Here is a 26,080-nt window from a genome sequence, read left to right on the forward strand (position 1 = left end):
AGGGGACGACACTCCCGCCAACTCGTAGACGCAGAGACGCAGTTGGTTGGTGTCCGTTACGCGCAGCGCTCACAGGTCACCTCCGTGCGTCCTGGCGCATCCAGCACCGAGAGGAGGAGAGCGGAGGAGTGAACCACTGTCTCCAGATGTTGTGTCGGTGCTCCGGTGTCTCGGTCTGTGGCTCCTCTCCGGCCGCTCGGTGCTGAATGCTGCGGCGCTGCTGCCTGGACCTCACCGAGCAGCTGTCCGTCTCACGGTAACCGTTTGTCTCTCGGTGCATCAGTGACTCTTCGGGCTGTTTTTTCTTTTTTAACGTCAACATGTCGGGACAGAAACCGTCCCTGAAGAGCGGCGGTCGCTTCCAGGTGGATGTGGTGTCAGAATCCGGTTCTCCTTCCCCGGCCCCGGCCTCCTCAGCGCCACCGGCTCCAACCGATGGATCCAAACCGTCCGATGAGGGCAAAGGTCGGTCCAGGTCGGTGGGCTTCATGGATTCGGACATCGGCCAACCGCCCGATGTCTACTACGAACCGGACACGGCGAAGAGCGACTCGGTCAGTCTGCACTCCACGGGCACGGGGCAGACGCACATCTCCGACTCCCACTCCAACACCTACTACATGAGGACCTTCGGACACAACACCATCGACGCCGTCCCCAACATCGAGTTCTACCGGCAGACGGCGGCGCCTTTCGCGGAGAAGCTGACCAGACCGTCGCTGTCGGAGCTGCACGACGAGCTCGATAAAGTAACGACCTCAAAACACGTTTTTCAGTATTCAATTCATATGACCTCATTCAGTAAATCCAACTAAAGTGACAGACTTTAGGATTCACACAGGCCAATGGGTGTTAAAGTTGCACTTAATATTATTAACTTTATCACCAGCAAGATGTATCTTATGTTATGTATAAAAAATAACATGAAGAAGCTATGAAATTACTAAAATACACAGAGGCTCTTGTTATCAGGGACCTTAATTATATCACATCAGGTGCAGAACTTCCTGTGTAGCTGAGCTCACTCCTCCACAGCAGAGGTTAATGGGCTCTTATGTGTTTTCATTTGTACAGGACAGTTCATACACTGGGGCTTTACAGAGCAATAACAGATAAAACCAGATTTACAATAGAATAACTTTTATTGCCAAGTCATTATTAAAGGCCTACTTCCAAGGAATTTACTCTTATTGTCCCCAAACAGGCAATTTGTATTGCAGCATACAACTCAAACATAAAAAATAAAAATAAAACCACAACAATTTGACTTGAGCATGAACAGGAAAGAGAGATTGTTAAGTACAAATATATATAGCCAAAACTATAGTAAAGTAGTCTACATGTTAACAATATGAAGTGTGCACTATGTACAGGACCAAGTGGACACTGTGCAATGTTGAAGCATAAAAGAGTAAAGATAAAGGATTTTAATAATATAATTGATACTACAGTAAATGACTCATCATTAAAATAGATTAAAAGGTTTTAAACAGTTGTTATAAGTTCCTTCTCCACCACCTGACACGAGTCATTTCATTCCAGTCGACAGAAAACATTCCCTTCACTCCCACCTGACGCTCTGATGACATCATCGGAGGCATGACCCCCAACACACACACATACACACACACACACACACACACACACACACATACACTACAATGCTGCCTCTCATGACCCTGCACCCCCACCCTCCTTCATTCTCCCACTGCTCCATTACAACTAGGTAGCAGTCTCATAGATGGACATTGTACATTAACAGTTAAAGGATTCAGACAGTAGGAGGCTCGATGACGGATCCACTTGCTTCAAAGTGACGACTCATATTTTCAGCTCGTCCCATTAGTTAAAGAACAACAAAAACATTTCCATGATTTTATAGAGGCAACATCAAAAAACAAACATCATCATGTCCACTCCCCAACCACAACAGTAAGATTTATGAATGTGTCACAACATTAGGAATTCTGATGACTGTACAATACATTGTCCTGTATTTACATCCCAAAATATTTCTCTTGATTAACTGGTCTTTGTTGTTAACCACGTGTTCAGGTTCATATCAGGATTTTTTGAGTAGTAAAATCTTAAACAAACCTTAAAGCTGAAGGACTGCACTTATCAAATTGATTTAAAGAGAATTCATGAATGAAATCAACTCTTATTTAAGTGTCAACAAATTTAAAATCCTTCTAATGAGAGCCAATGAATGTGTCAATGATTAATTAAAGGTTTTATGTCAAAATTGATAATTGAACACCAATAAAACTTCACTGATTTTTCAAGTGAATTCATAATGATGAACATAACTTTTATTTATTTACTAATCTCTGCTGTGATTGGCCGTCAGGAGCCGTTTGAGGACGGCCTGGCCAATGGAGAGGAGCCATCAGCAGCTGAGGAAGCGGCGGCGTTGGCGGCAAAAGAGGCGAAAGGAGGAATGGTCAAGTTTGGTTGGGTTAAAGGAGTTTTGGTGAGTATCTCTGTTAAGAAGACTACACTGTTGTATTCAATGTGACCCACAAGGTTAACTGTGTGTGTGTGTGTGTGTTGCAGATCCGCTGCATGCTGAATATCTGGGGTGTGATGCTCTTCATCAGAATGTCCTGGATCGTGGGGCAGGCTGGAATCGGTGGGTACAAAAATCAATCAATCAGAGTGAAGACTCCTCAGTAGATAAACAACAACAGATCAGATGGAAGGATCCAAACCTACACTGGAAACACCTGATAACAAGAATGGTCCAACTGCCCCAAACATTCACTACAGCAAACACTTCAGCTTTGATTTCAGTGCCTGTGTTTTGTTGTCATGTGTCCATGTGTGACAGGCCTGACCATCGCGATCATCCTGATGGCCACTCTGGTCACCACCATCACCGGCCTCTCCACCTCCGCCATAGCAACCAACGGCTTCGTACGAGGAGGTGAGATAGAAAGAACCCAGTCAGGAGCTTTTATTTTGAAAATGGCCCCCAGTTTTGACCTGTGATGACCTCTGTTTGTATCGTTTGTCAGGGGGGGCCTACTATCTGATCTCCAGGAGTCTGGGGCCGGAGTTCGGAGGCTCCATCGGTCTGATCTTTGCTTTCGCCAACGCTGTGGCCGTGGCCATGTACGTGGTGGGCTTCGCCGAGACTGTGGTCGAGATGCTCAATGTGAGAAACACTCAGGTGGATCAATGGAACTGTTGGTCTCTAGAATAACTAATAACACTGATTGATCTTGGTTATTTATCACAGGACGTCGACGCCCTGATGACCGATGAAGTGAACGACATTCGTATCGTCGGGACTCTGACCGTCATCCTGCTGCTGGGGATTTCTGTGGCTGGGATGGAGTGGGAAGCAAAGGTACGACACCATAACATCAGGTCTCTGCAGGAGGTTAATGTGGCCCTGAAGCCTCCATCACACCAGAAGCATCAGGAGGTGTAATCAAAGAGAGTCTCCATCAGCAACTGAAGGCCCAGTGGTATAGGAGATGTTTGGTTGGTTGGTGGTTGGGTTAGGTTGGGTTGGTTTGTTGGTTGGTTGGTTGTTGGTGGATGGATTGGGTTGGGTTGGGTTGGGTTGGTTGGTTGTTTGGTTGTTGGTGGGTGGGTTGGGTAGGGTTGGTTGAGTTGGTTGTTTGGTTGGTTGGTTGGTTAGGTTGAGTTGGTTGGTTGGTTGTTTGGTTGGGTTGAGTTGGTTGGTTGGTTGGTTGAGTTGGTTGGTTGGTTCGGTTTTATGTTTATTGAGATCCCCATTAGCATCTGCATAGCATCCGCTATTCTTCCTGGGGTCCAAAACATATACATGGAGACAATAAAATAATGCACATTCACACTAAACAATATAGACATAGACATAAAACAACACAAACCAATAAATACATACAATATAAACCACATCGACAAATACAAAACAGTATACCTTAACAACATGACATACATTCAATACATGACCAACACAACAACAAAATAACAAGGGTTGAGTTGGTTGGTTGGTTGGTTGGTTGGTTGGTTGGTTGGTTGGTTGGTTGGTTGGTTGGTTGGTTGGGTGAGTTGGTTGGTTGGTTGTTGGGTTGGATGGTTGGTTGGTTGGTTGGTTGGTTGGCTGTTTGTTTGTTTGTTTGTTTGGTTGGTTGGTTGGTTGGTTGGTTGGTTGGTTGGTTGGTTGGTTGGTTGGTTGGTTGGTTGGTTGGTTGGTTGGTTGGGTTGGATTAGTTGGTTGGGTTGGGTCAGTTGGTTGGTTGGTTGGTTGGTTGGTTGGTTGGTTGTTGGGTTGGGTTGAGTTGGTTGGTTGGTTGTTGGGTTGGGTTGAGTTGGTTGTTTGGTTGGTTGGTTGTTGGTGGATTCGGTTGGTTGGTTGGTTGGCTGGTTGGCTGGTTGTTGGGTTGAGTTGGTTGGTTGGTTGGTTGGTTGGTTAGTTGGTTGGTTGGGTTGGGTTGGGTTGGGTTGGGTCAGTTGGTTGGTTGGTTGGTTGGTTGTTGGGTTGGGTCAGTTGGTTGGTTGGTTGGTTGGTTGGTTGGGTTGGGTCGGTTGGTTGGTTGGTTGGTTGGTTGTTGGGTTGTTGGGTTGGTTGGTTGGGTTGGGTTGGGTTGGTTGGGTCGTTGAGTAGTTGATTTATAAATTCTTTTTATAATTCCTGTTTTCATTTATTACGTTTCTTGTAACCTCCCTGATCCTCCACAGTTTGGTCAACTTTCTGTCTTGTTTCAACTTGTCTGTATCAGTGTGTCTCTAGTTACTTGCTTGAATCTGGTGATGAACTACTGATGAACTCACCTACAGCTTTTTATTCTATTTTAAAGTAATAATATCACTCTGCCCTCTGTCCTTCTTCTCTTCCTCCGTCCATCAGGCTCAGATCGTCCTCCTCATCATCCTGCTTGCAGCCATCGTCAACTACTTCATAGGAACCTTCATGCCGTCAGAAAGCAAAGAGCCCAAAGGGTTCTTTGGTTACCACTGTCAGTCTTTGTTGTTTATTTATCGTACTGTTCTTACTGAATTTGAATCAAAGCTCCAGTCAACACACTTGTCTGTCTCTGGCTCTTTACAGCGGCCATATTCTTAGAGAACCTGGGTCCAGACTTCAGAGAAGAAGAGACCTTCTTCTCTATGTTCGCCATCTTCTTCCCAGCAGCCACTGGGATCCTGGCCGGAGCCAACATCTCTGGAGACCTGACGGTACGAATGACCCTGAAGGCCTCACTGTGTTGTGCATTCATGTGACGTTCAATTGTCTCAGCTAATGTGGGAATTGGGACCTGTTGTGTTAGATCTACAGTCCCTGATTGGTTAGGATGAACATCAGAGGAAGGCAACGTCCTGTAGCTCTGAGTCGACTCTCACTGTGTTTCTGTCTTCAGGATCCTCAGTCGGCGATCCCTAAAGGAACCCTGCTGGCCATCCTCATCACTGGAATCACCTATGTGGCCGTGACCATCTCTACAGGTGAGTGTTCATGTTTCAGACCGAACATGAGCTGTAACTTTGACCAGGAATTAGATATAAAAACTGTAAACAAGGCCTCGGTCGAGCTGCTCTGTGGAGACGAGAACAAACCAAACACAGAAACAGAGAGTGTGGTTGATGTCGTTCTCGTCCTCTGACAGGATCGTGTATCGTGAGAGATGCGACCGGCGACCACAACGACACGGTGAGCGACACGGTGAACTGCACGGACGCCGCCTGCACGCTGGGCTACGACTTCTCCATCTGTAAAGAGGGCGGCTGTCAGTACGGACTCATCAACGACTTCCAGGTAACGCAGCTCCGCCCAGGCCGACCTTTGATAATCGTTTATTGATTAGTGTCTGAGGAAAGGTGATGGGAGATGGATCTGAGATTGATCTTTAGAGTATTTATTTATAATAGAAGGATGTCTGTGTTTCACTTTGATCTCAGAGAAACTTTTTATTCATTTTGCATTTAAAGGGACAACGAGGAGTTTTGGAAAAGCGAAGCGTTTTCACACTACATTTATGAGCCTCCGCGCACCGTGAAATTCTTTGACCGGCGCAAGACAGACTCATGTTTTCATTCATCAAAGTCAGAGGTTCAAAGACGATCACATACCGTCGTAGTTCCGACCATAAACGGCGATTTGGCGGCGTTATTCTCATGACTCGCCACGAAAACCGAAAGTAAAGAAACGCTGGTCGGCTCGACCAGCATTTCCGCCACCACTAATAATAACAAAATAACGATAGAGACAAAACGATATATTTATCGAAAATGGGCCCATTAACAAGTGTGGGTAGCGGAGATTCATCCACATTAACGTGAGACTTTTTTATAACCAAATAGAAACTCCTCGTTGTCCCTTTAACACCTACTAAATGACAAAATATGATAAACGTTCTTGATTGATGGATCAGTATTGACAGTGATCATTCAGATTGATCAGACCTGCTCCAGTGGTCCGATCAAATGAAATCAGTGAGTTTTAAACAAAAGATCAATCTATTGGTCGTCGGTTCGTCTGTGCTGTGAGTTGTTATTGATCAATAATTCAACAGTTTTCACTGTAGTTTCTGAGACTTTGGTTTGTTGTTGCCTGTTGTTGATCTGGGCAGGAATGCGTTTGTCAAACCTGAGTTTGTTTTAGCAGTTCATGTGACTCCTGACAACACTGGTGCAGGATCTGAAGAAGGGAGTTTTTAATTTTAATGTTTGGAAGCTGCAGGTTTTTACTGTTGGTGTTAAACAGCTGTGATCAGATCAGACAGAGATGAACTGATGTATTGATGTTTGTATATTTGACGAAGGATTCAAACTGTCTGTCCATCTGTGACGTGGACACGATGATGATTCAGGATGTCGAGGAGTTTATTGTCACCACAGGAATCTGTTACATAAACACACACACACACACAATGACAGAGTGTGTGACGTGTATCAAAGCACCCACAGCTACACACACACACACACTGACAGTGACGCCACATTATGATACAACATCGTCCTGTTTGCTGTCGCACACACATACACAGAACAATGACCATGAAATAATTCTGATAAATTTATATAAAACTAATACTAATGTTTAGTAATTATTATTATTATAAACTTGTGCCCTCACTTTATTTGAGATTTGTATACAATAGTATTTTAGTTTAAATTAACTCAAAGTCTCAGGATATTTGGTTTCCAATCATCCAATCAATATTGATTTTACATTGACAGAGAGTTTCTACTTTCTAACTGTGAAAAAGGCTCGATCCTGTTTCTCTGCCTGTGGTTGTAGATGGCTTCAGTGTGTGTGTGTGTGTGTGTGTGTGTGTGTGTGTGAGTGAAACAAAGCAGCAGCAGTGATAATAGAAACTGTTGTTTTGAGTCACAAGATTCTCGCTGGAGACGGAGCTGAATGAGAGCATTGACAACAACCACCTACACACACACACACACACACACACACACACACACACACACACACAGCTCACTGACACTGATATCTCTGACATGCTACACAGTCTCATTCGTTTCTTTTGTTTTATTTTATTTTAACTTGTTACGTCCATGATTAACCTACGTTTTGTGTTAGCAGAAAGCTAACACAAGCTCTCTGGTGTTAGGGTCGGTCTTGACCCATGTTTTAAATCAGCTGCAAAATACACTAAAAACAATTTTCTTCTCTTGGTTACATTGTTAGACTTCCTTATCAATGAAAATATTGGTTTTAATTAGGGCTGTCAGAGTTAACGCGTTAATCGCGATTAGATTAATTAAAAAAATTAACGCGATTAAATTTTTTAATTGCGGTTAATCGCGGCCCATTTTGTCCTCTGTCTGCTGGACTGGAGGACTGGAGTGTGGGACCTCCAGTCCAGTAGGTGGCGGTAAGGCACCTTCAAGTTGGTTGCTACACAAATATACACAGTCTAACATATATCCACAGCTCCATCCATTGATTTTTTGACGGCTTTGTTGTCAACAAATGCACATGGCCATGTATTGATTTTTTTGACGGCATCGGTTGTCAACAAATGCACGTGGCGATGTATTGATTTTTTGACGGCTTCTGTTGTCAACAAATGCACATGGCCAGGCAGGGGCGTAGCAAAGTAAAGGGCAATTTCCACTGGATGCAATTCGTTTCAATTCTGTGTGAGTTTCATGCATCATGTGTTATGATTAGGTACTAGGCCTGCTAGGTCTGGTCTAAAAGTTGTTTGTCTAGAGATTATAACACTTTGGAGTGTTGAAAGTCCAAAGCGCCATATATAATATTTTTAATAGAGATTAATCGCGAGTTAACTATGGAAAAAATGCGATTAATCGCGATTAGAAAAATTAATCGTTTGACAGCCCTAGTTTTAATATTTTTTGGTGTGGGCCCCTGGGCCTTATTTGTCAGTATACTTTGGCTTCAATTGAACCTTCCTCTTGTCAGCTTTCTGCTACCATCTATGGTGATTTAGAGTCTTAAATCAGCTGTAAAACACACTAAAACTATTATTTATCATCCCATTTGTTTCTCATCTCTTGGTTATGTTGATAGGCTTCCTTATCCATGAAAAAGTTGGTTTTGCACTTATGATTTCAACTCTAATTGTTGTTCTTTTCGTAATAACCGGGTCAAAATGGACCCTAACACCACAAATGTCATAATTTTAACCAGAGAATTTTAGAATTTTGTGCAAAAAAATGTTTTATTTTGTTTAAATAGAGGTTTCGGACAAAGTCAAACAGCCTCGATGCTATAAACTAATTTATGTGGTACTGCTTTATGTGGTGATGCTTTTAAAACCTGAAAACGGGTCACTGGTGAGCTGAACACAAGAGGAAGGTTAAAATCTCATGTTGAAGTGTGTGTGTGTGTGTGTGAGATGACTCTAACCTGTGTGTGTTTCCTCTGCAGCGTCTCCAGCTCCTTCAGTACTAACGACTAACAGACGGTCGGTGACGTCAGGAGGTAACCAGGTTGTTATAGCAGCAGTTTGTTAGTTTGACTGTGAGTTTGTGAACGTGCTGCTGTTTCATCCGTCAGGCTGCGTTCACAGGCTGCAGCTTCCCTTTGGTTCACTACATCCAGAGGTTTATGAACTGAACATCTGGACCCACAAATGAGCAGCCACACTCTTAACACATGAGATTCACAAACTGCATTGTTATCAGAATGAATAAACTGAAAACTTAGAGTCAGAAATGTTTGTAAGCTGCAGAAAACCAGGATTTATTTATCATCTATGAATGGCAGCAGCTCTTTACAAACCACACACTTTGTAATAGTAAATGTGAACTTGAATGAGTCTAAGTTGTGTGTTTGTTGTGTGTATGTGTTGTCGTCCAGGTGATGAGTCTGGTGTCGGGCTTCGGGCCGCTCATCACAGCTGGGATCTTCTCGGCCACGCTGTCCTCGGCTCTGGCCTCGTTGGTCAGCGCTCCCAAAGTCTTCCAGGTCAGAAACCAAAGAGTAACACAACAATGACAACTGTACAACTTCTCATAATATCTACTGTACAAACAGGAACTGGAAAAGAGAAATGAGTCCAAACTTGATGGTCGTTGTTGTTTCAGAGCGGAAGGACGAACTTACAGTCTCAGCTTTTAAACCAAAGTTGGAAAACAGAGCAGCTACATGTCACTTTCCCAAAGCAATCAGTAAAATAATTTTTAGTTTAAAGGTTTAAAACTTCACCAAAGCTTCACTCACTTTCCTTTGTTTGTCACATTTTAATCACAGTAACTTCACTGTAGATACTTCTGTGATGATGTGTGAGTCAGAGATCAGAGTTTTTATTCAACTTAGAGGACACAAAGAGAGTTTCACTTCACTGTCTGGCAGGCTGAACTAATCAAACCCCTGAAACATGAATACGCTCACATTATCTAAAGGTGGTGCGACCCCTGCTGGGCATAACATGAACATCTGGATGTGATCTATATTCACTGAAACATGTGGTTGAAAATAAAGAAGGAACCAGTCAGTGAACCTGAACTACTGCTGAGCAAAGAGTAGATTATCATTGTTATTATTATTATAGATAGATAGATAGATAGATAGATAGATAGATAGATAGATAGATAGATAGATAGATAGATAGATAGATAGATAGATAGATAGATAGATAGATAGATAGATAGACTTAATTGATCTCAAGATGGGAAATTACAGATTTATTATTATATTATTTTTATACTCTGGATTATTGTGGATCAAACCTGGATGATGTAGAATCAATGTCAGCACCTTTCACAGGCGACAGTCACAAGGTGCTTTACAAAGCAGAGTGCAATAGACAAATTTCAGTGACATATTGACAGAGACAAATCACAAATCAACAAGCAATAAAAGCAGTTACAATTACAAGAAATGAATACAGTTAATAAAACGCCACTGTAAACAGGTGCGTTTTTAGCTGTTTTTTAAATGAAAAAATGGAGGAAGCTGCTCTCAGCTGGGGAGGCAGGGCATTCCAGAGCTTTGGGGCTACTGATTGAAAAGCCCTGTCCCCCTTGGTTATAAGCCTCAAGATTTATGTCTCTGAAAAAATGATTTAATCAATGATCAACTTAAATCAATCAATGAATCAATGGATGGATGAATGTCGGTCTTGTGGTTCCAGGCTCTGTGTAAAGACAACATCTATCCAGGCCTCGGTGTCTTTGCGAAGGGTTATGGGAAGAACAACGAGCCTCTGCGTGGCTACGTCCTGACCTTCTGCATCGGCCTGGCCTTCATCCTCATTGGTAGGAGGCTGAACGCATCACATATACACACAAGTTTCAACCCCAGAACCAGAAAACCACAACCAGAACCAACCACCGGTCTCCTTGACTCTTGACTCTCTTTCTCTGTCGTCAGCTGAACTCAACATCATCGCTCCGATCATCTCTAACTTCTTCCTGGCCTCCTACGCCCTCATCAACTTCTCCGTCTTCCACGCCTCCCTCGCCAACTCGCCAGGTAAACTCTGACCTCACAGGTCGGCAGCTCCATCTACTGAAGCCTGAGGATCTCATTTCATAGACTCTGGTCTTGATTTTTAACAATTTCATTGGTTTTAAAAAGGTTTGAAATTAATTTAATTCCACCAGAAATGTATTTCTTCAAGAAAATTGAGAGTTTCATCCAGGACATGTTATTTTACGCTTTCTTATAAGATTAAAGGGATAGTTCAACATTTTGGCAAATTGGTCCATTGCCATAATCCCTATAGTCATAGCAGTAGGTTCGTTACCTTTGATTGTCGGTGCAAGCTATTTTTAGAACGGCGGAGCAGAGCCGTGAGCTGCTCAGAGCTACACTACGGAGGCTAATTGGATTTCTTGGTTTCCCTCATCATCAAACTCATCAAATACACAATCCAACAACTCCACAACGCTCTGGTGGACAAGTTGTGACCTGCACATTCACCACGCTATGAGATAATAACACAACGTTACCAGACAGAGTTGTTTTAGAAGGAAATACAGAGACTGCTTGATGAAAAACTGTCCCTGAAGGTAATGGGGCATGAGCGGTTTTACATGAATTTCCCTCTAAAACAACTCTGTCTGGTAACGTTGTGTTATTATCTCATAGCGTGGTGAATGTGCAGGTCACAACTTGTCCACCAGAGCGTTGTGGAGTTGTTGGATTGTGTATTTGATGAGTTTGATGAGGGAAACCAAGAAATCCCATGAGCCTCCGTAGCGTAGCTCTGAGCAGCTCACGGCTCTGCTCCGCCGTTCTAAAAACAGCTTGCACTGACAATTAAAGGTAACGAACCTACTGCTATGACTATAGGGATTATGGCAATGGGCCAATAAACACGTCAAAGCTGCCTTTGTTCTTGATTTGATGTCTTTCTAAAGCGCCTTGTTGCGGCAGGTTAAAATTTTGCGGTAGGATAAAATCTGAAGAAATGGGAATAAAAAATCAAACTGAGCTTATCCTCATTGACTTCCTCCAGTTGACAGACAGATGTTTCAGCAGCTGTGTCATGTGAGCTTCACTCTCCTCTCTCACCACAGGGTGGCGCCCCAGCTTCAAATACTACAACATGTGGGTGTCTCTGGCGGGGGCGATCCTCTGCTGCGTCGTCATGTTCGTCATCAACTGGTGGGCGGCGCTGGTCACCCTGCTCATCGTCCTCGCCCTCTACATCTACGTCAGCTACAAGAAACCTGGTGAGAAACAACTTTTTGATTAATCAAAAATCCGAGAAACAAGTTTTGTGGAGAACAGTCTGACGATGCTCTCCAGCACGTTTGGTGACAATTGAGCAAAAATTGTGGGAGGAGATACATTTAAAGTTACATTAAACAAAACATTAAAAGTTTTACAGTTATTGAAAAAAAACAGAGTGATGGACTTCATAATTTGTACTGAGTCTAAATGAACAAAAGTTTCAGCAGTATCTGGGCTGCATTGTGGTGAAGTTTCAAAACTGTAGCATGTACCGTTGGTTTGGTAGGAATTTTTAAAGTTTTTAAATTTAAACGCTTATTGCTCCATGTCCTTGGAGTTGAGTAAATCTGGCATGGGGTCGGACATTTCTGTAAAGTTTGATGAGTTTTCTCCCATGGGAAGTAGGATTTCCTTGGAAGAAGAAAGAAAGAAAGAATTCCTAGGAATACAATAGGGTCACAACTTCTCTGCCCCTGCTTAGCAGCCCGGACCCTAATAATAATGTTAAAACAATAAAAGCACTAAAATAAGAGCAGAGTCTCATGCTGAGTTGAAAGCCAAGGAATAAAAGAACACACCCAGACCTTCACAGGGTTCTTACGGATCCTTAAAAAGTCTTAAAAGGCATTGAATTCATTAATCTAAAAACAAGGCCTCAATTGGCATTAAAATGTCTTAAATCAATCTTTAAAAAGTCTTATAGATGTTAACACTTGATAAGTGGGATTTTATGATTGTAATTAGTCTCAAATCTCAAAATAATTGGTAACATTTCGACATAGAGAAGTTAGTGGCGGCCGTCAACGCTAAATTTCTCACCGCCTCCAGCTCCCGAGTCAGTGTTTTTTTTTTTTTCTGGACTTTTTATGCATTTATTTTGAAAGGACAGCTGGAAAGAGACACAATCCAATGCTCATGTAGCTTTACATGAACATTTGTCACTTTACCTTGGAAGTGGGTAAAATTGTCCCTAACCCTATGTAATTGATGTGGTGTTTTTTTTTTTTTTCTGCATTTGTGTTTATTGTGAAGTCGGTCTTAAATTTAATTTCAAGTGGCTTTAAAAAAGTCTTAAATTGAACATGGCTTAAGCTGTAGGAACCCTGCTTCAGGCCCAACGAGTCCTAAGTCTCCAGAGTTAGAAACCACTTCGTCCTCTGATGACTGAATGTTTCTGTGCCGTGTCGCTGCAGATGTGAACTGGGGTTCGTCCACTCAGGCTCTGATCTACAACCAGGCTCTGACCCACTGTCTGAACCTCACGGGGGTCGAGGACCACGTCAAGAACTTCAGGTACAGAAGCGTTGTCGAGGTTTCATGATGTTTTCAGATCAAAGTTTCCTGCAGAAACGTGAAAGTAAAGTTTGGTCTTGTCCTGTTTCCTCAGGCCTCAGTGTTTGGTTCTGACCGGGTATCCAAACTCTCGCCCGGCGCTGCTGCATCTCATCCACTCCTTCACCAAGAACATCGGCCTCATGGTCTGTGGTCACGTCAAGACGGTACATACACACCCACACCGGCACCGTCATTTCATCACCTCGTCATCACCTAGGCTGTGACCTTTGACCTTTGACCTTTGACCCCGCTCCCCCCTCCTGCAGGTTTCCCGTCGGCCCAACTTCAAGGAGCTGTTCCAGGACCACGCCCGGTCTCAGCGCTGGCTCCACGAGAAACGGTTCAAAGCCTTTTACACGCCGGTGTTCGCCGACAACCTGAGACACGGGACGCAGTTCCTGCTGCAGGTAGGACGCAACACGGACACCGAGACACAGAGACAGGAGCTAGAGCTGGTTTTTGATTTTGTTTTTCTAGGCAGCTCAATGTGCTTTAGATAAAAACAAAACATTTAACAGTAAGAACTGAAAACGGGAAAAAAACAACATAAAAACATTCAACAAAATTGAACCAAAATTGGAAACATTAAACAAAGGCTACAATTAAAAGCAAGAAAGAAGAATAAAAGACAGAAAATACAGAAAAAAATATATAATAAAATAATAACTATACTAAAATAGAGTTTGCAGCATAAAATATTGATTTGTATTAAAACAATTAAGAGGACTTACAGTGCAAATCAAAGATTAAGCTTTAAAGTTCAACCTTGTAAAGCCTGAACCATGAAACAATTGTCAGAAAATTAATTAAAAAATAAAAAAAAAATTAAACTGGACCCTTTATTGGACCTTCTGACAAATAATTAATCTGACAGAAAATTACCTTACATACCTGCTGTATCTATTCTGATACACACATTTTCAACACGGTTCTACTTTAAAATAAGTTATGAATTAAGTAGTTTTACTTTGCATCAATGCAGTAACTATTCCTATTGAAGTTTCAGTAACAATTGTTAAGTTTTTCTTACCTTAACTTTTTCAAAATTGGCAAATATGGGATTATATCACTGACATAAATAACGCACGCGCAATGAGACTCGCGCGCGAGCAAATGAGATCCGAGCGCGCGCATTTCCTCCCCCCGAGCACTTTTCCAAGCACTCGCGAGCAATTTTGTATCCTGCATCTCTGCCCCCTGGAGCAATATTGTAGCCTGCAAGGAGAAAAACAGCTCGCGCGCGCGCAGAGTCCGCTCGCAGTACTTTCCCCTGCTCGCGCGCACGCAGACTGCTCGCGCTCGAAACTCTCCTCTCCTCGCGCAGAAAACTGTCCCCTGCTCGCGCGCGAGTGATTATTTTTAGGGGGCGGTTTTTGTCAGTAGGGGGGCGGGCCTGAGGGCATGCCAATCACCGTTGTATCCCCCAATATAATTGGTTGGGTGTATTGGCCAATTGGACAGCAGGGTACGGCAACATTCCTAGGACAAACGGGACAAACCACACAGCCCTGAAGGCCTGAATGACATGTGATTTTGTGTCTTGACTTCAAACTTGAAAGGAGCTGGCTTAAGTTCAGGAAGTGGCGGAGTTGTGCATATAGACTGCAGCAAATAATAAAATAAAATAAAAATAATAAAAAAAATAATAAGAAGGCCGTGGTTCCGATCCGACCAGAGGTTATCAATGTTTTAGATCTAAACTCAGCACGTCCGGACAGTGTTGTTCGGACTGACCATCGAAAGCTCTGTGGCCGGAGCAACACATTTATTTAGAAATGTAATCACTAGTTAACTTCAATGAATGTGTGCTCCAGATCCCTCTATTACTCTTTTAAACAGTAAACATTAGTTGACTATATTATTATTTTTTTCCATCTTCGCTGAGCATAAGATTTGTTCAGAATTAAATAAAAGCCTCTCCCATATAGACACCTGTCCCAAATATAGCAGCTGGAATAGCCTACTATATTGACACACATCTGCTTCCATCCCATCTATTTTTTTAAATAATTTTTGGTAACACTACATAATATGACCCGCTTCTTACTGTGTACTTACCGTTCTATTACTTTACACCAGTTCCACAGGCGCAGGCTATTCATTCTCTCTCAAATGCACATCTATGGAAGTCTTGTATTGTCATCCCAGGACGAAACACAAACAATACATGATGTAATAATATACATATCTTTAAATGCAATAATGAGTCATTCAGAGATTTATAAAATGTTTTCATTACTGAATTACACAGAAACCACACAGCAGGTGCTATTCTCTCCTCCATACTTTGTGAGTACAGTTATGTAATTAATTACTGTTTAGGTAGAGCCTACAGTAATTTCCCTGGAAGTACAGCCTAACAATGGGGAACCAGTCTGGATTATGAAATTAGCATTGCTCTCTGGTCCTTGGTGTGTATTTTGGCACTCAGATGTTTACCTCTAGAACAAAGTTACTTCAATGCTTCACAAGATAACATCATCTGAATATAATACAAAGACGAACAAAGTGTTATAAACTGTTGAATTCAGTTTTAATCCTTTATTGTGATCTTTTTCACTGGAGTGTGGCACTCAATGATGGAGACTGAAGAATGGATGGGCTCCTCTGGATAAAAGGGTGATCTTGATCCAGCTGCTCGGGTCAAGGCAGAGATCAGGGTCATGGGTGGCTCGCCATCTCCCTCGTCAGGTACCGTTTCCATGGGATCTCAAAAACCTCATCTGTGTAGAAACAGAGCTATTGCTATTGTGTATCACATACTGTACAGTAAATACATCACTGTAACACAAAGTGAGAAGATTAATCACTTTTAACCGTGCAGTTTTTCTCATCATGGAATAGCCTACTTTATCCAGTTTTTACCTTTCACATCATGAATCATTAGCCTTTTAAACCATAGCTTGTAAATTTTAAGCATATTAATCAGTTACAAATTATACGTACTTTTTCTTTAACTATTGAGTGAATGTTTTAACCATTTATTTAACATCTTCAATGTAGGTATAAATACAAAATCAATGCTATTACCACACTGTTTCACAACTGTAGGCTGCACCAGTACACACACTGTTAACGTTACTCTTGACTGATTTCATCATTAATAACATTCATAACCAATAGTAAAGTTAGGTAATGGAGCTAATGTGTACAGTACTAACACAAATACAAACGGATACAATCTCAAAGCAGAACAACCGCAACACTTTACAGATCCCGGTTAGCCTGGTGCAGGGGAAAACACTATCATCTTTAGCACAAGCTAACATCGCTAGCTGCATTAGCATAGCTACGTAACTCACCAAGACGTTTATAAACGCGCTGAAACTGCCGTCGGTTCATCCCTCTCGTCTCCGCTGAGTGTTTGTTCTCTGTTTATATCATATCACATCGTAGACATTGCGTAATTTCCCTCATTTCTCCACTTCGTCTCCTCCTGTCGTCCCTGTGGCGGTGTCAACAAGCTCCGTCCTCGCTGTGAGGTGGGACTTTCTACCTTCTCAACAGGCAACCAATGACAGGTGAGCTGCTTCTGGTCTGACCAATGACAGATGGTCAAAGGTGAGTGACTGTGATTGACACCTAAGTTCATCCTATTTGATTCTAACCTGTCTAATTACGCTGCTATTATTGATCACATAAGTTGTCAATCACAGTCACTCACCTTTGACCATCTGTCATTGGTCAGACCAGAAGCAGCTCACCTGTCATTGGTTGCCTGTTGAGAAGGTAGAAAGTCCCACCTCACAGCGAGGACGGAGCTTGTTGACACCGCCACAGGGACGACAGGAGGAGACGAAGTGGAGAAATGAGGGAAATTACGCAATGTCTACGATGTGATATGATATAAACAGAGAACAAACACTCAGCGGAGACGAGAGGGATGAACCGACGGCAGTTTCAGCGCGTTTATAAACGTCTTGGTGAGTTACGTAGCTATGCTAATGCAGCTAGCGATGTTAGCTTGTGCTAAAGATGATAGTGTTTTCCCCTGCACCAGGCTAACCGGGATCTGTAAAGTGTTGCGGTTGTTCTGCTTTGAGATTGTATCCGTTTGTATTTGTGTTAGTACTGTACACATTAGCTCCATTACCTAACTTTACTATTGGTTATGAATGTTATTAATGATGAAATCAGTCAAGAGTAACGTTAACAGTGTGTGTACTGGTGCAGCCTACAGTTGTGAAACAGTGTGGTAATAGCATTGATTTTGTATTTATACCTACATTGAAGATGTTAAATAAATGGTTAAAACATTCACTCAATAGTTAAAGAAAAAGTACGTATAATTTGTAACTGATTAATATGCTTAAAATTTACAAGCTATGGTTTAAAAGGCTAATGATTCATGATGTGAAAGGTAAAAACTGGATAAAGTAGGCTATTCCATGATGAGAAAAACTGCACGGTTAAAAGTGATTAATCTTCTCACTTTGTGTTACAGTGATGTATTTACTGTACAGTATGTGATACACAATAGCAATAGCTCTGTTTCTACACAGATGAGGTTTTTGAGATCCCATGGAAACGGTACCTGACGAGGGAGATGGCGAGCCACCCATGACCCTGATCTCTGCCTTGACCCGAGCAGCTGGATCAAGATCACCCTTTTATCCAGAGGAGCCCATCCATTCTTCAGTCTCCATCATTGAGTGCCACACTCCAGTGAAAAAGATCACAATAAAGGATTAAAACTGAATTCAACAGTTTATAACACTTTGTTCGTCTTTGTATTATATTCAGATGATGTTATCTTGTGAAGCATTGAAGTAACTTTGTTCTAGAGGTAAACATCTGAGTGCCAAAATACACACCAAGGACCAGAGAGCAATGCTAATTTCATAATCCAGACTGGTTCCCCATTGTTAGGCTGTACTTCCAGGGAAATTACTGTAGGCTCTACCTAAACAGTAATTAATTACATTACTGTACTCACAAAGTATGGAGGAGAGAATAGCACCTGCTGTGTGGTTTCTGTGTAATTCAGTAATGAAAACATTTTATAAATCTCTGAATGACTCATTATTGCATTTAAAGATATGTATATTATTACATCATGTATTGTTTGTGTTTCGTCCTGGGATGACAATACAAGACTTCCATAGATGTGCATTTGAGAGAGAATGAATAGCCTGCGCCTGTGGAACTGGTGTAAAGTAATAGAACGGTAAGTACACAGTAAGAAGCGGGTCATATTATGTAGTGTTACCAAAAATTATTTAAAAAAATAGATGGGATGGAAGCAGATGTGTGTCAATATAGTAGGCTATTCCAGCTGCTATATTTGGGACAGGTGTCTATATGGGAGAGGCTTTTATTTAATTCTGAACAAATCTTATGCTCAGCGAAGATGGAAAAAAATAATAATATAGTCAACTAATGTTTACTGTTTAAAAGAGTAATAGAGGGATCTGGAGCACACATTCATTGAAGTTAACTAGTGATTACATTTCTAAATAAATGTGTTGCTCCGGCCACAGAGCTTTCGATGGTCAGTCCGAACAACACTGTCCGGACGTGCTGAGTTTAGATCTAAAACATTGATAACCTCTGGTCGGATCGGAACCACGGCCTTCTTATTATTTTTTTTATTATTTTTATTTTATTTTATTATTTGCTGCAGTCTATATGCACAACTCCGCCACTTCCTGAACTTAAGCCAGCTCCTTTCAAGTTTGAAGTCAAGACACAAAATCACATGTCATTCAGGCCTTCAGGGCTGTGTGGTTTGTCCCGTTTGTCCTAGGAATGTTGCCGTACCCTGCTGTCCAATTGGCCAATACACCCAACCAATTATATTGGGGGATACAACGGTGATTGGCATGCCCTCAGGCCCGCCCCCCTACTGACAAAAACCGCCCCCTAAAAATAATCACTCGCGCGCGAGCAGGGGACAGTTTTCTGCGCGAGGAGAGGAGAGTTTCGAGCGCGAGCAGTCTGCGTGCGCGCGAGCAGGGGAAAGTACTGCGAGCGGACTCTGCGCGCGCGCGAGCTGTTTTTCTCCTTGCAGGCTACAATATTGCTCCAGGGGGCAGAGATGCAGGATACAAAATTGCTCGCGAGTGCTTGGAAAAGTGCTCGGGGGGAGGAAATGCGCGCGCTCGGATCTCATTTGCTCGCGCGCGAGTCTCATTGCGCGTGCGTTATTTATGTCAGTGATATAATCCCATAGGCAAAAATATCCATGAGAAAACACATTTGTGTCACTGACTGACGGCGTCCATATTGGACGTCCCAAGTGAAGGCTGCTGCTGCTGGTGCATGAATAACTGCCCCCTGGTGGATTATCTGATCATTGCATGTATCTGATTGTATACATGAGGTTTTTTAGGAAAAACAAAAATCACAGTGAGGATGTAGAGGTCTGAAAAACTCATGTATTTTCATATATCAATATATTTGACGTCTTTGAATTTGCAGCTTTTGTCTTGTAAAACTATGTTTATTTCTGCATCAGGATCATTTTATTCTCCTGGTTCCATCAGTTTTCCATCGTTTCCTGTTGATCATCTGTCTTTGCTTTAATAAAACGTGATAAACAAACGTCAGGTTGTAATGAATGCCTCTCCGTGTCCTCTGGTCTTCAGTCGGTGGGTTTGGGTCGACTGAAGCCCAACACACTGGTCATGGGCTTCAAGAACAACTGGAGCGACGGAGACATGAGGGACGTGGAGATTTACATCAACACCATACAGTAAGAAACCAAGGAAGTTTGTGTTACTTATCAAACCTTTGTTTTATCTCAAAAGACCACTGAGGAGAAGTCGTCATTGACAATAGTGTCAAGCAAATTCACTGTAACACAACTAAAAGACAAACCAATATGAGCTAAAAACAAGAAATAATTAAAAGAAAATTAGGAAAAAATAAAACCATGAATAAAACAGACAAGTTGTACAAGTGGAGTTTAGTTTAGTTTAGTTTATTAGTTTATTAAGGGACAGTGTGCAATTACATTAATCATTTGCAGAAAAAAAAAATGAGGAGATGGTTGCACCAGATTTAGCTCACAGCTAATATCCATCTGTAGTCCCTACACATTACATAAAAATGATAAAATACACAGATACACAGACCACAAGCTACTATACAAAGGTGATACATAGAATGACACAATTAGACAATAGACAACACTTAGACAATACAGAAACATGTATGAGGTAGGCAAAGTGCTCATAGCAGCAAGATGTTGATTGTTAAAAACAGTTACAATCGAGTAAGACAATGAGAATGAGAGAAGACTTTTGAACAGCTGTAGTGGAGGTAAAAATTCAGATTTTAAGACCTTTTGAAGTTCATTCCAAGGTTATGGTGCATTATTATAAGAGAAAGACATTTTAGCTATTTCAGTTTGGACAAATGGAGAATAGACAGAGCAGCAAACTATTCTGTGAATTTCCAATACTTTGTGATTTCTGGGTTTAGAAAGGTCACATATACTGTACAGAGGCACAAAGCTTTATAGATGAATAAAAACCGATGCTGCTTTGAGAGACTGAAGGATCCAGTCGTCTTGATTCTGTCTGACTCATGTTCTGTCGTGGTTTTATTCTGCAGCGACGCCTTCGACCTGCAGTTCGGGGCGGTGATCCTCCGGCTGCAGGACGGACTGGACGTCTCTCACATCCAGGGACAAGGTGCGTCCGTCTTTTGTTTTTTGTTTGTTTTTCATGAGCAAATCTCCTCTCTTCTGCTGTTTACTGTACGTCCTGTTGTATGTGTCTGTGTCTTCATGTGTGTCTCTCTGCAGACGAGCTGCAGTCGTCTCAGGAGAAGCCGCCGCTCGGCAGCAAAGACGTGGTGATCTCCGTGACTCCGGCCAAAGACTCGGACTCGGACTCGTTTCCCTCGAAGACGACGAGCAGCCAGAGCAGCCCGCTCATCATGAGAGGTAACGAGCAGAGAGAGAGATCTACAAAACGTCTTGAAAATAGTCTGTAGCTGTCTGTGTGTGGTCATGTGACTTCCTGTGGTTCCTCGGCTGCAGAAACTAAGTCTCCTCTGAGTCTGAGCGACCAGCGCCTCCTAGAGTCCAGTCAGCAGTTCAAGAAGAAGCAGGGCAAAGGAACCATCGACGTGTGGTGGCTGTTTGATGACGGAGGTCAGTGATGATGACGCTGGGAAGGGGGCGGAGCTAAAAAATATCTTAGAATCAAAAAGCATGGTTACTACCTAGGAAATTTTTTGTTTCAAATAAGGTGCGAGAAGTGTCTCTGAAAATATTGCACAGATGTTATCCTGTTAACTCAACTATTGTAAAATATATAGCACATGTTGATCCTCTCTGTTCCTTCTGTCATCATACAGATGAATTGCTATGTCATCTCTTCTGGGATTGTCCCTTCAGTCAAACCTTCTGGTGCGACCTCAACCTTTTTTTGAATAGAAAATTAGATACCCCTTTTAAAATCAAAATTGAATTTATTTTATTTGGTCTTTTTGATAAGAAAATACCCACAAATAAATTATTTATTATCAACCTTTTTATTCTATTAGCAAAATTCCATATACATACCAGCAAATTTACAAAACAAAAACCCAACTTTTTTATCTTCGTCACTTAATTTTTGCAAAAACTCCAAAGCTTTAAAAACTTTAGCCTTATGTAATGAATTTGATTTATTTTAATGATAATGAATGATTTATGCACTATTGTCATTATTATGTTGTTTTTTTTCTTTTCTTTGTTTTGTTATTTTCCCAAAGTGCATTACCTCGAGCATTCCGTGTTCTTATTGACAGTTGCCTTGTACACTACTTTGTGTAAATAAAGTTTATAAAATAAAAAATAAAAAATCTTAGAATCAGAATCTCTGAAGGATACAAGACAAAAAGATATAAGAGATTATTTCTGTTTATTTCATGTCAGGAAACAGTCAGTCGTTGTAATTATGATGTGGTTTTATATCTACATCCAGTAACTTATTTGTGATGTGTATTTCTTAAATGATATGTTTATATATACACACCCTTTTGAAATAATATTGCAAACAAACAAACAGACCCTATTCTAACAGCCTCCAATAATGATTTCCAAGTGTTAAATCGAGCGTGAAGTGTTTCACACAGACAAAAGATGGAGACATAAAACATAGTAAAATGAGAAAACACGCTAAGACCAAAATAAAACACAATAAAAAGCCTAAAAATGAACAGTGACAATGTATAAACAAAATACAAACATCACACAGAGTCAGGCTGAAGTTGTTCAGTGAGTTTCATTGTGTCTCATTCGGCCTTGTGTTTATATTATTGGATATTAATTTGAACAATTATCAAAATACAAGAACGAACATGACCGTGTGTGTGTGTGTGTGTGTGTGTGTGTGTGTGTGTGTGTGTGTGTGCAGGTCTGACCCTGTTGATCCCCTACCTGTTGACCAACAGGAGTAAATGGGGCGACTGCAGGATCCGCGTCTTCATCGGCGGGAAAATCAACCGCATCGACCACGACCGCCGAGTGTGAGACGGAGTTCAGCTTCCACTCAACAGAGATACACAGTTATAGAGTGTTGTTATAGTTACAGTTTAGTTACAGTTATAGTTAGTATAGTTATAGTTAATTTAGTTATAGAGTGTTTACTGTGAGACAAACTGAGTCAAACGTCTGTAACGTGTCTTCGTCCCTTTGTCCCGTCAGGATGGCAACGCTGCTCAGCAGGTTCAGAATCGACTTCTCTGACATCAACGTCCTCGGAGACATAAACACCAAACCCAAGAAACACAAGTAGGACACACACACACACACACACACACACACACACACACACCACTGAATTAGACAAATACTTTATTCTGAAAATACTCTGTTTTACTTCCATAAACCTTTGGTCAAGGTCAAAATGATTCTTAAAGTTGAAGAGGAAACATGAGGTTCATGATGAGTTTTAAACCTAAATCAGTTCCCAGTCTGTCCCAGGAAACAAGTTAAAACATGAAAGAAAACAGTGTTTAAATAGTTTTAAAATGTGTTCGTAGTTAGAAGTGATGAGTTTACAGTAACTAGAAGTTTTTAGAGACACAGACCTTCCCCACACTTTTAAAAAAAATCATAAAAGAGAAGTTTTTTTTGACTGTAGTAATGCCAGAAAATCGTTTAGAATTAAAAACTTTTTTTTTTTTTTTTACACTTTTTTAAAAAGAAAAACAATTTGTTTATTCAGTTTTTCCCTTGATAAGCATTCTTTTTTTAAGATGACAGGATAATCATATTACAATAACAAGAATAAGTTGACCTAAGCCTTAATGAAAAACTGTTTTTAAAAGTTTCCAATTTTACAGTGTTTAACAGATTTTTAACATTCTTCTGACCAACACCATTTCAGAGTCAAACATTGTTCAGACTATAGAGAAAACAAGTCAAACTTACAAGTGTGTATGTGTGTGTGTGTGTGTGTGTGTGTGTGCTGCAGTAAGCTAACCTTCAAGGAGCTGATCGAGCCGTACCGGCTGAAGGAAGACGACATGGAGCAGGAGGCGGCGGAGAGGCTGAAGGCCCAGGAGCCGTGGAGGATCACCGACAACGAGCTGGAGCTCTACAGGGCCAAGGTCCGACCTGTGTGTGTGTGTGTGTGTGTTAATGTGCTGTTTGTCGGTGTGTAAACCTTCTGTTTATATTTATATATATGTGTGTGTGTGTGTGACTTTCAGACGAACCGTCAGATCCGACTGAACGAGCTGATGAAGGAACATTCGATCAACGCCAAACTGATCGTCATGTAAGAAAATCTGGTTTCTATGGTTCATCCAGACTTTACTTTATCAATCACTCATTATTAGTTACTTAGTTAGTTTATTGTCATATACATCCAAGGTTCAATGTACAGTTCAATGCAATGAAAAGCTCTTCAACCCTCAACACAATAAAACATTTATTAAAAATTAATAAATAAATAATCATGAAATAGTTAGACAGCATTCAATAAACAAAAAAAAATACAAAAAGAGTAAAAAAAAACATATTACCAGTAGTCAGTTATCAAAGTGACAACAACAATAGTTTATCTTAAAGCACTCTCTAAGATCAGTCATCTGTTGATCATTATTCATCATTTATAACTGATTAGTCTGTGATTTATAAACACATGGTCAATAAGATCTAATCTATAATCAATCATCTCTGATCAGATCTGATGACATACTATATCTATAACTGATGTAATACTTTATTTATAAATAACAAATCCTCATTCATAAAATATGAGAACACATTATAAATACGATTAAACATTTAGAGCTGTTTATAAATTACAGACTGATCAGTATCAGTGTTAGTAGAATCATTTTATTATTGATGGTGGATCAATAATGTTGAACTTTATGTGTGTGTTGGGTAACACTTTATAGTAAGTACACACTATTAAGCATTAGTTAAACTTTAAATACTGAATTCATCATTTATAACACAATAAACTATCAGTATGAAGTTATAATCACATAATAATCAATCTTTATTTTCATTGTGGTCGTTTTTTTTCTCATGTGAAACATTTTGTTATTTTGGTTTGAAAAGTCGTTTAAACTTTATCAGGTACACACTATCAAGCATTAGTTAAGCTTAAATACTGAATTCTTCATTTATAACACATGAATACTCATAAGTATGTAGTTTATAAATACAGTTAGTGCTTATCAATGATTTTTAACTGTGTTTATAAACTACATACTAATAGTTTATTGTATTATAAATGATGAATTCAGTATTTATTAATACTTAACTAATGCTTAATAGTGTGTACTTATTATAAAGGGTTGTTACGATAAAATTTAATCAACTTTTCAAACCAAAGTAACAAAATCTTTCACATGAGTCACAAAAAAAACGACCACAATGAAAAGAAAGATTGATTATTATGTTATTATAAACACACATGACATGACATCACGCGTGTTGCCGTGGTAACGCTGTGGCCCCCTCCCTCTCTGCAGGAGCATGCCTCTGGCCCGTAAAGGCACCGTGTCCAGCGCCCTCTACATGTGTTGGATGGAGACGCTGACCAGAGATCTGCCGCCGCTGCTGCTGGTCCGAGGAAACCACCAGAGCGTCCTCACCTTCTACTCCTAACACACACACACACACACACACACACACACACACGGCGTCTCTGACAGATGTGAATCTTCCAGCTGTGAACAGGAGCGAGTTTAACGACGCAGTAAATTTAACGTTCTCTCATTAATCTGTTGATATAAATGACATTTGTTTGTTTCGTCCTGAGCTTTAACGTCTGTGTGTTTTTACTACAGTGAATATTAATTCATTTATTGTCTCCATGTTTATTTATGATGACGACGACGATGATGAAGGTTCAGAGTGTTTGCTGGTTTTTAGTTTTCTCTGGGTTTACAGAAGTGAAGCACTGATAACAATATTTTGTACATATTTTATTAAAGTATAACTAAACAACACGTTTCTGTCTGTGTCACAAGTTTTTCTTCTTATTTTCCACATGAACAGGTTGAAAGAGAATCAGAGTACTGCTGTAGAAACACTGTGTTTGATGTCTCCACTGGTTTTTATTTCTCTTTTTTGTAGGTTTTCTTTTTTTAAACAGTGAAGTACAACAGCAGCAAAAGGAAAAAACAAAACATTTATAATGATAATAATATTAAATTAGTTTATTCTTGTAATATGAATAATAA

General features: G+C 40.8%; 1 protein-coding gene across 1 annotated transcript; it reads left to right on the forward strand.

The window, feature by feature from the left end:
• Positions 1 to 25: 25 nt before the first annotated feature.
• slc12a2l (solute carrier family 12 member 2-like) lies at positions 26 to 25,846 on the forward strand. The gene is made up of 26 exons (XM_085785812.1): positions 26 to 749; positions 2,351 to 2,473; positions 2,557 to 2,632; positions 2,831 to 2,926; positions 3,018 to 3,157; positions 3,242 to 3,352; positions 4,844 to 4,952; positions 5,045 to 5,172; positions 5,355 to 5,439; positions 5,601 to 5,749; positions 9,281 to 9,388; positions 10,557 to 10,680; positions 10,796 to 10,897; positions 11,947 to 12,102; positions 13,297 to 13,396; positions 13,491 to 13,602; positions 13,705 to 13,845; positions 20,026 to 20,132; positions 20,996 to 21,075; positions 21,189 to 21,329; positions 21,426 to 21,539; positions 22,789 to 22,900; positions 23,079 to 23,165; positions 23,851 to 23,986; positions 24,089 to 24,156; positions 25,367 to 25,846. Exons 1-26 carry the CDS (start codon positions 321 to 323, stop codon positions 25,500 to 25,502), a joined length of 3,270 nt encoding a protein of 1,089 aa, XP_085641938.1. The 5' UTR covers positions 26 to 320; the 3' UTR covers positions 25,503 to 25,846.
• Positions 25,847 to 26,080: the final 234 nt, after the last annotated feature.

The sequence above is a fragment of the Trachurus japonicus genome, chromosome 9 (genome assembly GCF_045865225.1).
Source record: "Trachurus japonicus isolate A0001 chromosome 9, Traja_1.0".
NCBI lineage: Eukaryota > Metazoa > Chordata > Actinopteri > Carangiformes > Carangidae > Trachurus > Trachurus japonicus.

Excerpts from the sequence above, each read along its gene's own strand:
- slc12a2l (XM_085785812.1), top strand. The coding sequence starts at position 321 with ATGTCGGGACAGAAACCGTCCCTGAAGAGCGGCGGTCGCTTCCAGGTG. Across the intron at positions 3,353-4,843 it reads GGATGGAGTGGGAAGCAAAG|GCTCAGATCGTCCTCCTCAT; the intron begins GTACGACACCAT and ends TCCGTCCATCAG. Across the intron at positions 5,750-9,280 it reads GACTCATCAACGACTTCCAG|GTGATGAGTCTGGTGTCGGG; the intron begins GTAACGCAGCTC and ends GTTGTCGTCCAG.